The 16,704-nt window shown below is 35.9% G+C and overlaps 1 protein-coding gene across 1 annotated transcript in view; it reads right to left on the bottom strand.

Moving 5' to 3' along the window:
* Nucleotides 1–16,704, bottom strand: part of nrxn2a (neurexin 2a) — a 614,491-nt gene that overhangs the window by 78,753 nt on the left and 519,034 nt on the right. Inside the window, exon 15 of the mRNA XM_073823970.1 lies at nucleotides 7,253–7,424. Coding sequence (XP_073680071.1) covers nucleotides 7,253–7,424 — 172 coding nt within the window. The remainder of the gene's footprint in view (nucleotides 1–7,252; nucleotides 7,425–16,704) is intronic.

Here is a 16,704-nt window from a genome sequence, read left to right as displayed (position 1 = left end):
ATTTATATATATATATATATATATATATATATATTATATATATTATTATATATATATATATATATATATATATATATATATTATATATATATATATATATATATATATATATATATTATATATATAAACACATTGAAAGTCAATAGGGACCATAATGACACTGGACCTCATTGACTTCCATGGATTTTTTAATTGATTTAGCAGTGTTGAAAGAAAAACAAATGGTTTTCTTTATTTTTTATTAAGTCAGTAGAATAAAGCAACCAGGACAGCATCTAAAATGTCTCCTTTTGTGTCCTGCGGATGTTTGGAACAACATGAGACATTTGCATAAATAACGAGAGAATATTCATATTTGGGTGCTTTACTCCTGCTATTTAAAAATGTGCAATGAGATTTAATTTCCTCGCATGTCAGGCATAAAGGCAAAAAAAGGTTTCCTGTGATTAATTCGAGGTTGGACAGATCTTTTCTTCGTGTCTAAATGCGAGACCCAGTGACAGAGGTTAGAACATTTAACGGAGGAGAATGAGGAGACCAAAGAGCCTTTGAGATAGAAAGCACGAGGCACAGACACATTTCTCACACAAAGACCAGTCACTCAGCACCATTCATACAGGACACAGACCTGATGTATGAGGGCTTTGTGTCATTATCATTACTTATAGATTAGAACTGATAAATAATTACACATGTTAAAGGGACATTGTTAATCACATCCGAATGTGCAAAGGCTGACAGCAATTTTCCTCTCATTTGGTTACGAAAATGTCTTTCATTAATATTTAGACTGTTTAACCCTCTGAGTTAGTTCGATTTAGGGGGGTTTAAAACGGAATTAGCTTTAGTTTAATGCCCTATTTATATCATCAAATCAGACTCTGAGGAAATACTCATTGCATATATAAAATTAGACATCAATAAAGGACGTTAGTTAAATGCACAAGGGAGATATAAATGTCTGAAAATGACTTTTAGACAAATGTTGAACTGAACTTTGGATCACGTTATATTCTGCATGTTATCGAGTTCAATCAACGAGATATGCAGACTTAGAAAGGTCACTTTTCACTGAAAAAAAACAGTGTAAGCGCATTTGTTTTACACTTAACATTTAGATGTGATGTTAGCTCAGCACATGAAGAGAAAAGGAAGTTTGCATATAGATGAAAAAGGCGCAACCGACCAAAAAGTCTGATAACTTACACATACTGTAGAGCATTAATGCCCAATTTTCTTTGATAATGTGCTGACGCAGGCGTCCTAGATTGTTTGTGTACTTTAATAACCGAGAAAGTTTCTAGGGGAAAACCGAATACCATGCAGGATTCATCTGTTTACAGATGTCTCACGGGTCCAAAGATTATAGTGCAAATAGTCCGAATAATAGGCTATAATCTTCTTTTTTTTATTTTTTTATTTGGTTGTTGTTGATTCATTACACTCAAAGGGTTAAAGGGGATTTTGAAACGTTATTCTGATTTTAGGGTTAGAAGAAGAAAAAAGCAATAGTCCCTTTAACTGCTTGGGATTGTAAAATATAAATCTATATTTTAGTTAAAGTGTTTTTAAATACCCTTGCTTCAAAGTTAGCGGGGATCACAGAAGGAAAACATAAGACATCAAAAAAAAAAAAAAAAAGAAACTATTTACAGACAGTTGTTGCAGTTATGGAGCGTTGTTAGAGGGTTAGTCAGGGTTATGTTTAAGATTAAACCTTAAATCTCTGAAGCGGTGCAGTTCGAACTTTGTGAAGGACATGGTATGAAAAGCACAAGCCGCTTGGAGAACCGATTGGATTTTCTTTGTGAGTGGGCAGCCACAAGTCAGTTTGTTTTGGCCCACAATGTGCCAATGCAAAGTCTTTGGTGTTAGGAAGTTGGCTTGTCGCTTTGTGGCTTTAAGGAACTGCACCTCTTACAGAGCCTTAATAAGAAATTAAGTCATTGTTTAATTAATCATTTTTATTACCTTTGTCGAGTAGCCACTCGTCAACTACCCGACCAAGTCTGTATGGAATTCTTTGCCTGGCTATAGCAAGCCGTTCATTATCAATGTTCCCTTCAAAGAATTTAGAGAGACAGATAAGAGGTTAATATCTGGAAGTTCAAGCGTCACATGGTTAAAAACATGGCAACAAGACTATCAAGTTTAGCAAGTTAGGAAGTCTAAACGAGCTTTATGCTGGTAGTTATGTTGTTTTAAGGTGGATTCTTAGTTATTAGACAGTTTAGAAGCTCGAGACTAATTAGAGCATGTTTAAATCTGTTTAGAAAGCTTTGAGGACATATTTAGTGATGGTTTAGCTTCTAATTTTGGCTCTGGTTGATTGATGTCATCTTAGCGAATATACTTGAGGAAAACTTTGTACAATCAATAAGACAACAATGATATCAGTGATAATGTCACATATTATAATGTGCAGTTATACGATGGTAGTGTCAACGCTGCTCCGGAAGACATTTTCTGGTCTCTACGAGAAATCAGAGAGAGAACAATGCAATCAGTGCTGCATCTAGTATCGAAATCTCAAGGCACCTGCATAAATTAGGACATGTGTAATTATAAAAAGACACAAAGGATGTAATTGACTCGGTGTCATGGCTGCCAGATAAGAGACGGCATGTATCTACAGTCTACGGTTCCCGTTTCTGACAGATCCCTTCACCAGAGCTAAAACGAGCTCTCGGGTCCCGTTACTCACTCAAAAGAACATTCTCCTCATATCACCGTTTTCTCTTCTCCGCTCTCTACCACCGTCTTGTCAAAATCCACAAGTCATCCTAATACCACTTTATACCACAGTTAGGTCAGTGTTGTTTGCCACACAGTGATGTTTATTCCCTCTCAGACAACTTCACACTGGCTCAAAGATTTCTAGAAACATCCACTTTAGTACATGGGTCAATGACGTGATACAAATCGAATTTAAAACTTTGCATTCATGTTGTTTTGATACAATATATGGCCCTGGACCACAAAACCAGTCTTAAGTAGCAGGGGTATATTTGTAGCAATAGCCAACAGCCATTGTATGGGTCAAAATAATCGATTTTTCTTTTATGCCAAAAATCGTTAGGATATTAGGTAAAGATGATGTTCCATTAAGATATTTTGTAAATTCCCCATCGTAAATATATCAAAACTTAATTTTTGATTAGTAATATGCCTTGCTAGGATCTTCATATGGACAACTTTAAAGGCGTTTTCTCAATATTTAGATTTATTTGAACCTTCAGATTCCATATTTTCTAAACAAACCATGCATCAATGGAAAGCTTATTTATTCAGCAAATCTCAATCGAATAATTGACACTTATGACTGGTTTTCTGGTCCATAGTTACATATGTTTTTAAAAATTGTTTTTATACCATTCAGGGCTCTACAGTGCGACCATTTCATAGTCAGCATATTTATGTTTGCAATGAGTGTTTTTGCAGTATTGAGTAATGTTTCACAGACATATCTGTTGATTTCTTGAACACAATGTTTGAATTTACTCACTTGCTCAAAACACTGGTGTTTTGTTCAGTTCTGAGTTGTGCAAGCTCACGAATACTCTCATTTTAACAAACAAAGTGTGTAAATGCAGTGTAGGGAGCTTTGTCTATTGTAATGGAACTTTGTGAGGTCGCGATAAACGAGAGTTACAGCTTTAAATGATTATTAAGGGAATTTGCAAACGTGATATTGATTTAATACCACAGTTCAATAAACAAGAAGTTAATATTAAGTACTTTCATTATATGACTATAACACTATTGCCTGATTTTGCTCTGTTTTGTCAATGAAAATAGTTTCAAACAAACTCACAGCTGAGCCGGTGCACATCTCCGAACAAACACAGCAGTTTTCTATTTATGAAAGAATGTGCATTTTTAAACAAATCTAGTGAGTCAGTGATTCAGTTACTCATTCATAAAGAGAGCCACTTGCTTCATTCCGGAATGAATCTGCAATTTGAACGAATCAATTGAATGAATGATTCAGATAAAATCAGTGACTTTCTGCCACCTATTGGCAGTTTTAGTTTCATTTTATAGTATAATTTCAGTTATTTAAATCATTTAATATTTCTATACTCAGGATTTTATATTTAAAACATCAATCTCAACATGAATTTATAAATTTAATTGCACGTATGCCACCTCTGAGCCTCATTAAACATCTGAAAATAGACCTACAAACCACTTTTGCGCTTTTCTCTGACACGTCTGTAGTACAAATTAATTTTGGTACTGATTTCATATGATTGGTAACATTCTTATTCTACTTTTTTTATTCTATTGTTTTAATTAGATTTTTTTAAATATTTGAATTTGACATAAAAGATGACATACTTTTAATAAAATTAGACTTTTAAGTAGTCAAATATCAGCTCATAATGGGAAGGCTAACTTTTGATCAGAATTTCTGATTATTCATCAGAAGGTGCTCCTGATTTTTTTTAAATTATGAGCACAAGTGCTCCTAAATAGAAGAGTAAGTGTACAGCCCTGCCTTTTTTAAGATTTAATAAAATTTTCAAGTTTTTAGTTTTACTAGCTTTAAACATGTACTATTGTGTAATCGTCACAAAAAAAGCAATGATATATATAATCATTACTATAATCATTACTATATATATGTACAGTCAAACCCATAAAGTAAACTTTACACCATATAAAGACATATTATACCCAGAAATTCTTTACACAGTGGACTACCGGTAAAACTGATAAAAATTTGGGACCAAAATTGGATTTGACACTTTGACCTGACCATGTTTTGTTACATACTTTTCTATCAAAGTTATCTGACATTATCAAGATGAATTTGTTCTGACACAGTTTAAATCTTGAGTCCTTGTCATATTTTATTACGATTTTCTAAACTATAGCAAATAAACTGTGATAATGTGAGGAATTTTTAAGGTGTCTAAATAAATTTTGGTTTGACTGTAATTCAATTGTGATTTTCAAGATGAATTTGTTTTGACACAGTTTAACACTGAGATCTTGTCATATTTTATCACAATTTTCAAAACTATAGCGAATAAACTGTGATAATGTGAGAAATGTTGAAGGTGTCTGAATAAATTTTGGTTGGACTGTATATATTAAAACAATTGTATAAAACTAATAAGCAGTGGAAATTACAAATATTCTAAGAATACTAATAAATAGAAATAATAATATATTAAGAATTTGTCTTTCAGTAGTTACATCTTTCTAAAAGTGTTAACTTTATCCCCAAAAAATAACATTTGAACAGTGTTTTTAAACAACAAATGAAAAGATAACACGGAAAAAAAGATGAGTGGCACGCCATTGACCCACATACTGTGAAATTACAGAAATTCAGATGCAGCCATTAACAAGTTTTTTTTTTTTTTTTGCAGTTAAAAGTATTCTTCCTTGAAGGAAGTTGTTGGTCTGCCAAGTGTTATCAGCATTTTTTTGACATACCACATACTGTGTCATGTTCCTTCTGTGACAGGCGTGTGAGATACAAGCCTTCCGTTCGTCCTACCCACCCTGCAACCTGAATGAGGGCCAAACCTCCCACTCCCATAAGCCTGTTAAAAGAGCTCATGTGTGGCAAATTCTGCACTGAACCTTCAAAGAAAACTTGAAATAGGTCTCGTCCGTGAGTAAGCGGCCAAAAAAGCGAAAACAAACCGATCCATCCAATAAAGTCTGCTCTGATGCATTGCTATTCATAGACCTCCACTAGATTCTTATTTATAGGGCAATGTAATGGCGTGCTGAGCGGTCAGTTGCAACCGCGTCCACAGGGAGCAGCAAATCTGCCATCGGGGAACATATCCGGTCATCTAATCCTCAGTTTTAATTAACCGAATTACCCGAAGCCGTTAATCTAAGCGATACACAGGGCGGTTAGTTTACACACATGAGCTTTGCGAGTGTCGGATGACACGCAAGACCTATATCATCGCTTTTTTTAAATCCCCGGGATGACAGGTGCCACATAAAAGCCATGCCGTTCCATTTAAATGCGCATAACTCAGTTTTAAAGGAAGCATGTCACGACTGTGACGACTCTGAAGCCGCGCTTTATCCCTGCGCTTTGGAAAGGCCGCCCCATCTGACTCTCGCCACCTGAGGGGGCTTAGGGGGAGACCTGGTGGATAGGAAGCCTATGTCGCAGCAGTAGAAAACCAATTTTCCCTTTCAGAAATCAGACGAAATCTCAAGCCCGAGCAGCAGGGACGCAGCGCCATTCAACCTCTGGCAATTTCGAGACAAGACCCCACACGCGGGGGTGGAAGGCGCGTAGCAGGTGAGCCGAGGCGCCGCTTTATTTGGCTAGAGCTGTGTTTTTGCTAAGGACTCCTTGACGCTGTGCTAACCTGCCGTGAAGCAGCACATCGGAGAAACCGAATGAAAAATGAAGACGGGATTGCTATTAGAGACAGAGAAAATGTCTTCCTGTGGAACAGCAGCTATGAGAGGAAGGCAGCTCCCTAAGCACACAGTGGGGAGAGAGAGAGTTTGCTCAAGTTTAATTGGAAAGCACACAAGGCCAAGGGACCTCAGAGCGAGATGTTTGTATAGGACGGGGACGGTTCGTGGGACGACTACTGCAGGGTTGAGATCATCAATCAAGGCTTGTTGCGAAAGTTTAAGGCCGGGCGATATCAGTTTACGAGAGCGTCGGGGTTCAAAGAGCAACCAGCGAGAGGCGTTTTGGCTAACGCTAAAAAATGAAAGCGCCCTTTGTGGTTCAAAGTTTGCGTGCAGTTCAGGGATGGAGGATCTTCACAGGCGCAGAGACACCTTCCTCAGCCCGCCTAGAGCAAAGCTGGCTGAAGTTGGGAACTGTAAAGGATCCAAATCCATCTCGGGCTGAATGTATTAGGGAAGGCAGCTTGGGGGGAAATGTGTCAATTTGCAATTGTTATTAGATTGTGCATGCGGTGGTTATCTAGGCGCTGCATGTGGTGACTCATAAACTCTCTGGGAAGAGTTGGAGGGTAGAAACAGCGCACTTCAAACCCAAATAATTCACATTTGAAATTATAAATCAATTTGTACCCTTCAATAAGGCATGCCTTCAACATGGATCCAAATCCAGGCCGAGGGCTTCAAACGACGTTCCTCTGATGTGCGAGTGGAAATATACAGCGTCTCTCTCTGACCCCACATGTTTATTCCCAAGGGAAGCTGCCCCTAGTATTTCTACCAACCACATGTGTAATGGAATTCCACCCCCTCAAAAATGGTTTCCCCATTCTTTGCGGGGTCCTACCTGATGGGAAGCGCTCGATGACGGGCTGGTTGTCCACTTGGAGGGTGGCGTTGCCACCGCTACGCGTAAAGCGAACCACGTGGTACTTGCCGTCGTTCACGGTTACCGCAGGCTCATCTATGGTGATGTCATCTGTGCCCACATTGAAGATCACACCGACCTTTCCTTGTTCCTGTGTGAGAATGGACAGTTTGTTTAGAGGTGGACATTAGGGATTAGTCATGATGGTTGACTAGTCTATTTAGTTTGTTTAATTACAAAGTCCAAAGTGCCAACACATATTATAATTATGTCTTTTTTTTCCATTGACACTGTAGTGGGAATTTAGAAAAATAAATAAAATGGAAGAATAAATAAAATGGCCAAATCCTTTGTATAATGTGTCATAAATGCATCATTATAATGCAATTATATTTTCACACATATTTGCCATCATTTAACAAAATTACAGTGTAGCACAACAAAAAGTGATATCTTTTTTCTACTTTCTTCACACATCATGTCTCATGATATAAACAAATAAAAATATTTGTAAATGTATGTATATAATATATAAATAGTTAAATATTTATGATTGATTTCAATGAAAAATGGTAATAATAAATAAATGTCAGATTAATTACAAAATAGCATAGATATAAAACAAAATAACAAATCTATAAACATTTTGGTAACACTTTACAATAAGGTGTCATTTTTTTAACATTAGTTAATGTATTAACTATTGCGAATATACAGTTGAGGTCAAAAGTTTACACACCCCTTTCAGAATCTGCAAAATGTTAATTATTTTACCAAAATAAGAGGGATTATACAAAATGCATGTTATTGTTTATTTAGTACTGACCTGAATAAGATATTTCATTTAATATATTTACACAAAAGAACTTCACAAATAATCCACAAGAGAAAAGTATAGTTAAATTTATAAAAATGCCCCAGTTCAGAAGTTTACATCCCCTTGATTCTTAATACTGTGTTGTTACCTGAATTATCCACAGCTGTTTTTTTTATTAGTATTAGTTGTAATAAACTGTCTGCTGTTCTTCAGAAAAATCCTTCAGGTCCCACTAATTCTGTAGTTTTCTGTATTTTTTTGTGTATTTGATCCTTTTCCAACAATGACTGTATGATTTTGAGATCCATCTTTTCACACTGAGGACAACTGAGGGACTCATATGCAACTATTGCAGAAGGTTTAAACACTCACTGATGCTTTAGAAGTAAAAACCATGCATTAGGAGATGGGGGTGAAAACTTTTGAACAGAATAGAGATATGTAAATTTTTCTTATTTTGCCTAAATATCATATTTTTATTTCAGAGGCTTCAGAGGTTACAAAAGATACCTACATATTTCCCAGATGATAAAATAAGTTAAATTTACCCGGATGGTTTTACCTTCTGGAGCATCAGTGAGCGTTTGAACCTTCTGTAATAGTGCCATATGAGTCCCTCAGTGGTCCTCAGTGTGAAAAGATGGATCCCAAAATTATACAGTCAATGTTGAAGAGTTCAAATACACAAAAATGCTGGAAAACCACATTTTCGGCAGTTCAATTGTTCAGGACAAACAAGGTTCTCATGAACTATTACTAAACAAAAAACACAGCTGTGGATCATTCATGGTAAGAACACAGTATTACGGGGATGTAAAGTTTTGAACCGGGACATTTTGATACATTTCACTATTACTTTCTCTTGTAAAATATAGATGTAAACATCTTTTATGTGAAATATCTTATTCAGGTCAGTACTAAAAAAACAATAACATGCATTTTATATGACCCCTCATATTTTGATGAAATATTGCAGATTCTGAAAGGGGGATGTAAACTTTTGATCTCAACTGCATAATGAGCAATACATTTATTACAGCATTTATTCATCTTTGGTAATGTTAGTTAATGAAAATACAGTTGTTCATTGTTAGTTCAAGATAGTTCACAGTGCATTGACTAATGTTAACAAACACAACTTTTGATTTTACTAATGCATTAGTAAACGCTGAAAGTAGCATTAACTAAGATGAATAAATGCTATAAGTATTGTTCATCCTCAGTTTATGTTAACTAATGTAGCTAATCTATACATCAAAATAACTTTAAATAGTAATAAAACAATGAAAATGAACACAAAAGTAAAAAATATGAAAGATATCAAAAGAAAATATAAATTTGATTGTTGAATAAAGAAAGACTCCTGTGACATAAAAAAGTGATCTAAGTTGAATAAACATCCCTACACATGTATTTTTTGCTATTTTAGAGACATTTTAATTAGCATGCTAACAGCTGCACAGTTTGTAAACGCCCCCTACAAAATGTGTCTGATTGGGTTCAGGTGAACCCGAAACAACAAAGCCCTGTAATTACACAGGGCTGTCTTTAGGACCAATTAGTTGACTAGGCAACCCACCTCCAAGTCAATTTTTGCAGATGGATATCACCAATATAGATACAACACGCAGCATCACAAGATCTAAACATCCAGAATAATCTCTGGATCGTGAAGCAATTTAAAACAGCGATATTTAAAGGTATTGGATGTGACAATAAAACCAAATGAATGATGGCGAAAGCGATGGGGAATATCTTGTGAGCAAAAAGAAACATCTGGTCATGCTACAGTGGCTCACCCTTGGGAGAGGAGCTCAGCAGTGTCCTTTGTAATGCAGGAGGGGAAATGGAGTGTGGCTCCATGTTTTGCATTCATCGCCGCTCCTTCTCACAAAGGCACACACACACACACACACACACACACACACACACACACTGGCTCGCCAGCTACTGACATCCTGACATGTATAACTACTGACAGTTTCCTGCTGTTTTTATTTTAACAGTGATTCATTCCCTCCCAAGAACACTTCCACCCACCACTAGCCACCTCTGGGGGGAGCACTTGAGCGTGTAACACTTGACACCTCAAAAACGCTACAATTTCTAGCGTGGAATATATTACCATTCTACAGCTTTAACATCGCATCAGTCTCTGGAAAGAGCCAATACAACAATAAAAAAAAGTGCTTCGTGTTCTCTGACACAAAGCCGCAGATTGATAAAACTTCCACACACGTTTAGAGTTTGGATATATTCCTTCCTTCCCCTGACCTCAACTGACAGGTTCTCATTGAGATGCTGATGTCTGACAAATATCAAACAGAGCATGAGGTGAATGCAGAGTGTGTTCTGGAATCTAAAGGGCAGAGATAAAAACTAGCGAGTGTGTGCTAATGCTAGCCTGATATCAATGTCTCCTCACCATACAAATGAGGGCAAATCTACTGAATGAATACACAAGAGGTCTTCATCCAAATGTTAAACGAAAAATAACAACAAAAACAACCCTAGAAGAATAAAGAGAATACAAAAGGTTTTCTTAGAAAGAAAATGATCGTTTTCAAACGAGCCCAGCCTGGTTTTTGACAATGGACCAGTAAACCTGGGCCTTTTTTGACACGCTGATTGAGTCTTACATGTAAAATAGATAGTTCACAAAATAAAAAAACGATCATTCTAAACTCATAAGACTTCATTCATCTTCAGAACACAAATTAAGATATTTATGATCAATCCGAGAGCTTTCTGACCCTGCATTGACAGCAACGCAACTGAAACGTTCAAGGCCCGAAAAGGTAGTAAGGACATCGATAAAATAGTCCATGTGACATCAGTGGTTCAACCGTAATTTTACGAAGCTACAGGAATACATTTGTGCACAAAGAAAACAAAAATAACTAATTTATTCAACAATTTCTTCTCTTCTGTGTCAGTTTTTGCCGCACAGTATAATTTAGTTTTCCCAAATACCATTTTTTTTCCTTCTAAATTCATTTTTTTTTTTTTTCATTTTTCTGGATTTAGCTTTTTTTCCTAGACTCTGTTTTAATGGTTAAATTAAAAAAATATTAATCAAAAATCATGTCTAATTAATCGAAATCATGAAATTTACACAAGAGAGAAATTAAATTTTTAAGGCCCTATGAAATACGTTTTTTTGTTTTTCAAATTCAGTTTTATTTTTACAGAATTCCGTGTGTTCTATTAATTTTCTGGACTCCATTTTAATGGATTTATTAAATTTCAATAATCAAAAGCATCTCTAACCTAGTGAAAATTAAATATACTAAAATGTATTTAAAATACATTTATTTCATGGTATGTATACTACAAATACATTTACATAGTATGTACTTAATAAAACACCCTGCAATTGTACTTTCAGTATGCTAGACTGATAGTCACCAATTTACACTGATTTAAAGTCAACAACTAATTTTGTACTTAATGCACTTTAATTGTGCGGAAGTAGTGCAACTAAATATATACTTAAGTATATTTGGTTGTGCTAAAGTGGAACTACTGCAAGTATACTTTAGGTACACTTTAAATAATTTGCATTTAAAAACAGATATTATTTAAAGATCATACAATCCTCATCAATAGTGACATTAAAACATATTTTAGGCTTAATATTAAGAAATGTGCATTGTGCACAAGTGGTACTCCAAATAAAGTTTAATTACAATTTTTTATCAGTAAGTTTCAAGCGATATGTCAGTAAATATGTTAATAGACTTGAACTATACCTAGTATAAAATAAATGCATTGTAAATGTATTACTTATTTACCAGGGTAATTAATTATGTATTATTATTTTATATTTCAGAAATATAATTTTTTTTCTCCAGAAATAGCGCTTTGTATTCATATTTCATCTGGTAAATAAATCCTAATAAATATCCCTTAAAAAAGTAATGTTTTAATAATAATCATTTTATTAGTAGTACACTGTAAAAAACAATTTGTTGAGTCAACTTAAAATACTTTGTTACCTCGCTGCCTTAAAATTTTAGGTTCAGTCAACTCAAAAAGTTTGCTCAACTTAAAATGTTATGTTGTAAGTGACAACTTAGATATTTGAGATGATTCAACTTAACATTTTTAGGCAGTCAGGTAACTTACTTAGCTTTTAAGTTTAACAAACCAATTTTTTTGTTAAGTCAACTCAAATATCTAAGTTGTCACTTAGTACAATTTAACATTTCAAGTTGACTAAGCATATTTGCGTTGACTGAATTTAAAATTTTTAGGCAGCAGGGTAGCAAATTGTTTTCAGTTGAAAAATTTAGCTTTTTACAGTGTAGTAGTAGTACTATCATTACATTAAGTAATATATTTCTGTCACAGTTTCTTCAAGTTAAATCAAACTTTTATTTTGACGAGCTGCCCTGAAGACATTTCTGTTTGTATTTGATATGACGATACCAAACGTGTCAGTTGCGTCTATACAGGGTCAGAAAGCTCTCAGAAATTTCATTTTGGGGTGAACCATCCCTTTAAGCTAGTTAAAATTCACACCAGTATCCGATTCCTCTGTGGGTACTTCAACAGCCATGATGAATAAAGGAAATTCCACCAAAAAAGAAATAATTCAATTTAAATGTCACTTCAGTTCAAACACACTCTGCTGTTACAGATTCATTGTACCATCACAATCCATTTTGTTTAAGTAAATCCAGGTACAAGAATGACAGGAATGAAGAAGGTTTTTAACACAGAGCTTAATGCTTCAGTTGCTCGGATGGAACCATGTTATGAAACACTTCATCAGTCTCCTCACTCTCCATTTCGCTCTATTTTTCATGTGGTTTGAGATACTCCTATCTATGAATGTTATGGGAACAGAATGATTCACGGGGAAGAAAAACAGCAGAAAGTGGATAACAATATGGCTGACTTGATCACAAGGACAAGGACATGACTTACTCTGACTGAAGTAGTCAATTGATAGGAAATGCATTTTATTGTTGCATGGATAGACTGAACCTCTACAGCATGAAAGTCCAGTTACACAAATCATACTTACAAATTATCCATAGTAGTCAACCTAATCTACATAAAACTTTTTGCGAATTGGGTTCAAAGCTATGCATGAAGACAAACAAAGCTATTCATTCTCAGTGCATTTCCCCTCAATGTTATATTGTTTTGAAATGGCTTTGTCTTATTGAAGTTCACATCCTCAGAAAATTCAATAGACATTCTCATCTTCCACTACAGTCGTCGGGATATTACCACCAGATAATGTTCATACTTTTGCCTCATCTTAATGCTGCTCACTTTTCCATTCTGCTGATCCTGCACATTTCACTCCTTGTGAAGTATTTACTCAAAGAACATCTCTATTCACACGAAAAACTCACAAGGTACACTCCAGCAGGTGTTGAAGTGTCCTCTAAAGAACTTTAGCCCAAAAGCCTCTGTCCTCAGCAGGAATTAGAGGCAGAAGACACAAGTGTTGTTTGTTAAACTCAGCTGCACAATGTAGCTTGAGGACTCTCTTGGAAGATAAAACAGAAATATTGAAGGACAGAGTCAAGAGCTGAATAATAGATCCTCTATTCCAATCTGTGGTCCCAAGTAAGGGGTCCATCGGTCCCCTAAGTGCACAATGACCTCCTGATCTCATGAACAGAACAGACGGCCAGCAACAGGCTAATGTAAGCTATCATTCATGACTAGAAAGAGAAATGACAGTGATTTATGTTTCAGAGCCTCTGTTTGATGCAATACTGATGATGCATATGAGTGAAGGGCATTGTGGGTGACTAATCTCTCTGGAGCATGCTGCTACCAAGGCAGGACAGAATCACCTGTCAACAGGCTGTCCCTGCTGGCTAAAGTGCAAAACACCTGGCTTTAATGCCCAGATGTCAAACATCTGGAAAAACTAAATAAAACAAAACTGACGGAGCAAGGGCAGAAGATAATGTGAATAAAATGGCTAGATAAACAAGGGCAATGAAAGATACATGCTCAAGGGTGAATTTACCGAACAGTTGTGCCACAGAAACCTGGATCTCAATTGCAAAGCATTTGCAATCCAGTTTAAAGGGATAGTTCACCCAAAAATGAAAATTTGATGTTTATCTGCTTACCCCCAATGCATCCAAGATGTAGGTGACTTTGTTTCCTCAGCAGAACACAAACAGAAATTTTTAACGAAAACCGGTGCAGTCTGTCAGCCAAATAATACGAGTGGATGGGCACCAAACCTTTAAAAGTAAACAAAAACATGCACAGACAAATCCAAATTACACCCTGCGGCTCGTGACGATACATTAATGTCCTAAGACACAAAACGATCGGTTTTTGTGAGAAACTGCCCTGGTGAAAAAAACAGCTAAAACCAGCCTAGGCTGGTTGGCTGGTTTTAGCTGGTCAACCAGCCTGGTTTTAGCTAGTCATAGCTGGAAGGCAGGCTGGTTTTAGAGGGGCTGGTCAGGCTGGGAAACCACCAGCTAAAACCAGCTACTTCCAGCTTAAACCAGCTAAGACCAGCCAACCAGCCTATGCTGGTATTAGCTGTTTTTTTCAGCAGGGTGAACAGTATTTATTTCATTTATTACCTTTGATACACAGCCACGTCCATCTGTCCTGAGCACGAGTTTAGTATCCGGCTCGTGACATGTGAACGCGCTCTGGCGTAGAATACGCAAACGCAGGAAGTGATCTGTCGCATGTATACAACACTCATTGTTTACATAGAGTACAGAGATTGTGGGTATAGCGGCTATTCAAAATGGTAATTACTTGCGCTTATCCTGGTTGTTCAAACCGATTTAAAGCTAAAAGAATACGTTTGCTTGCGCAAACTCATCCGGGACTTTTCACTGATTTCCCCTTACGGCGTTTGCGTATACTACACCAGAGCGCGTTCACATGTCACGAGCCGGATGATAAACTCGTGCTCAGGACAGATGGACATGGCTGTGTATCAAAGGTAAAAAATGATATAAATACTGTTCAGTTTCTCGCAAAAAATGATTGTTTCATGTCTTAGGACATTAATGTATTGTCACGAGCCGCAGGGTGTAATTTGGATTTGTCTGTGCATGTTTTTGTTTACTTTTAAAGGTTTGGTGCCCATCCATGTCCATTATAAGGCTGGCAGACTGCACCGGTTTTCGTAAAAAATCTTCGTTTGTGTTTTTCTGAGGAAACAAAGTCACCTACATCTTGGATGCTCTGGGGGTAAGCAGATAAACATCAAATTGTCATTTTTGGGTGAACTATCCCTTTAATCATATGCAGAACATTGTAGATGCATCCTACACAATCTAACACTCAGAACAGACCTGTGTGATAAAATATGCACCATTTTTAGAAAATTATTCTCTTAGAATCAAAATAAGGGGGGAGACATTAATGTTGGGGTTTATATTACTTTTCTCAGAACTTTTCTGCAGACCCCATAGCACTCTCTTTGGTGCCCCTAGGGGGTGTCTGGAAAAGATTTTTTAAAAATCTGACAAAAATAGTGTCAAAAATTATACACACGCATACTACCGTTCAAAAGTTTGGGTCGGAAAGAGACTGTTTTTGAAAGAAATTGAATACTTTTATCTTATATTTAAAAGGGATGCATTACATTAATCAAAAGTGACATCTATAATGTTTTCAAAGATTTCTGTTTCAGATGAATGCTGTTCTTAATAAAGAAATCCTAAAAAAAAAAAAAAGCATATGTGACCCTGGGCCACATAACCAGTCATTAGGGTCAATTTTTTAAAATTGAGATTTATACATCTTCTGAAGCTTTCCATTGATGTATGGTTTTGTTAGGATAGGACAATATTTTGGCCGAGATACAACTATTTGAAAATCCAAAATCTGAGGGTGGAAAAAAGCCAGAACATTGAGAAAATCGCTTTTAAAGTTGTCCAAATGAAGTTCTTAGCAATGCATATTACTATTCAAAAATTAAGTTTTGATATATTTACGAAAATAAATTTACAAAATATCTTCATGGAACATGATCTTTACTTAATATCCTAATTATTTTTGGCATAAATGAAAAAATTTTGACCAATACAATGTTTTTGCGACAAATATACTCGTGCCATTAAGACTGGTTTTGTGGTCCAGGGTCACATATCATGGTTTCCCTAAAAATTTTAAGCAGAACAAGTGTTTTCTACAATTTTTAAGAATATTTTTGAGCACCAAGTCAGTATATTTACAGTGCCCTCCATTAGTATTGGCACCCTTGGTAAATATAAGCAAAGGCGGCTGTAAAAATAAATCTGCCTCGTTTATCCTTTTAATCTTTCTTAAAAAAGTAACAAATTTCTAACGGACCATTGACGCAAAACAACAGAAAGTTGGGGGACATTTTCATTATGATTTAAATATTTTTCTCTAGTTCACATTGGCCACAATTATTGGCACCCAATTATTGCAACATCCTTTTTCCCAGGATAACAGCTCTGCGTTTTCTCCTATAATGTCTGAAAAGTTTGGAGAACACCTGACAAGATCAGAGACCATTCCTTCATACAGAATCTCCATGTTGTTGCTTCTTCTCTTCAGTTCACTGCACTTATGCACTCACTCAGGAAACTGGAATGGCCACGGCAGAAGCTTCATTTTGTGTTCAGTAACACAT

The sequence above is a fragment of the Garra rufa genome, chromosome 19, assembly GCF_049309525.1.
Source record: "Garra rufa chromosome 19, GarRuf1.0, whole genome shotgun sequence".
Classification (NCBI taxonomy): domain Eukaryota; kingdom Metazoa; phylum Chordata; class Actinopteri; order Cypriniformes; family Cyprinidae; genus Garra; species Garra rufa.
The sequence above is the reverse complement of the archived record's forward strand: the minus strand, read 5'-3'. Positions and strand labels throughout refer to the sequence as shown.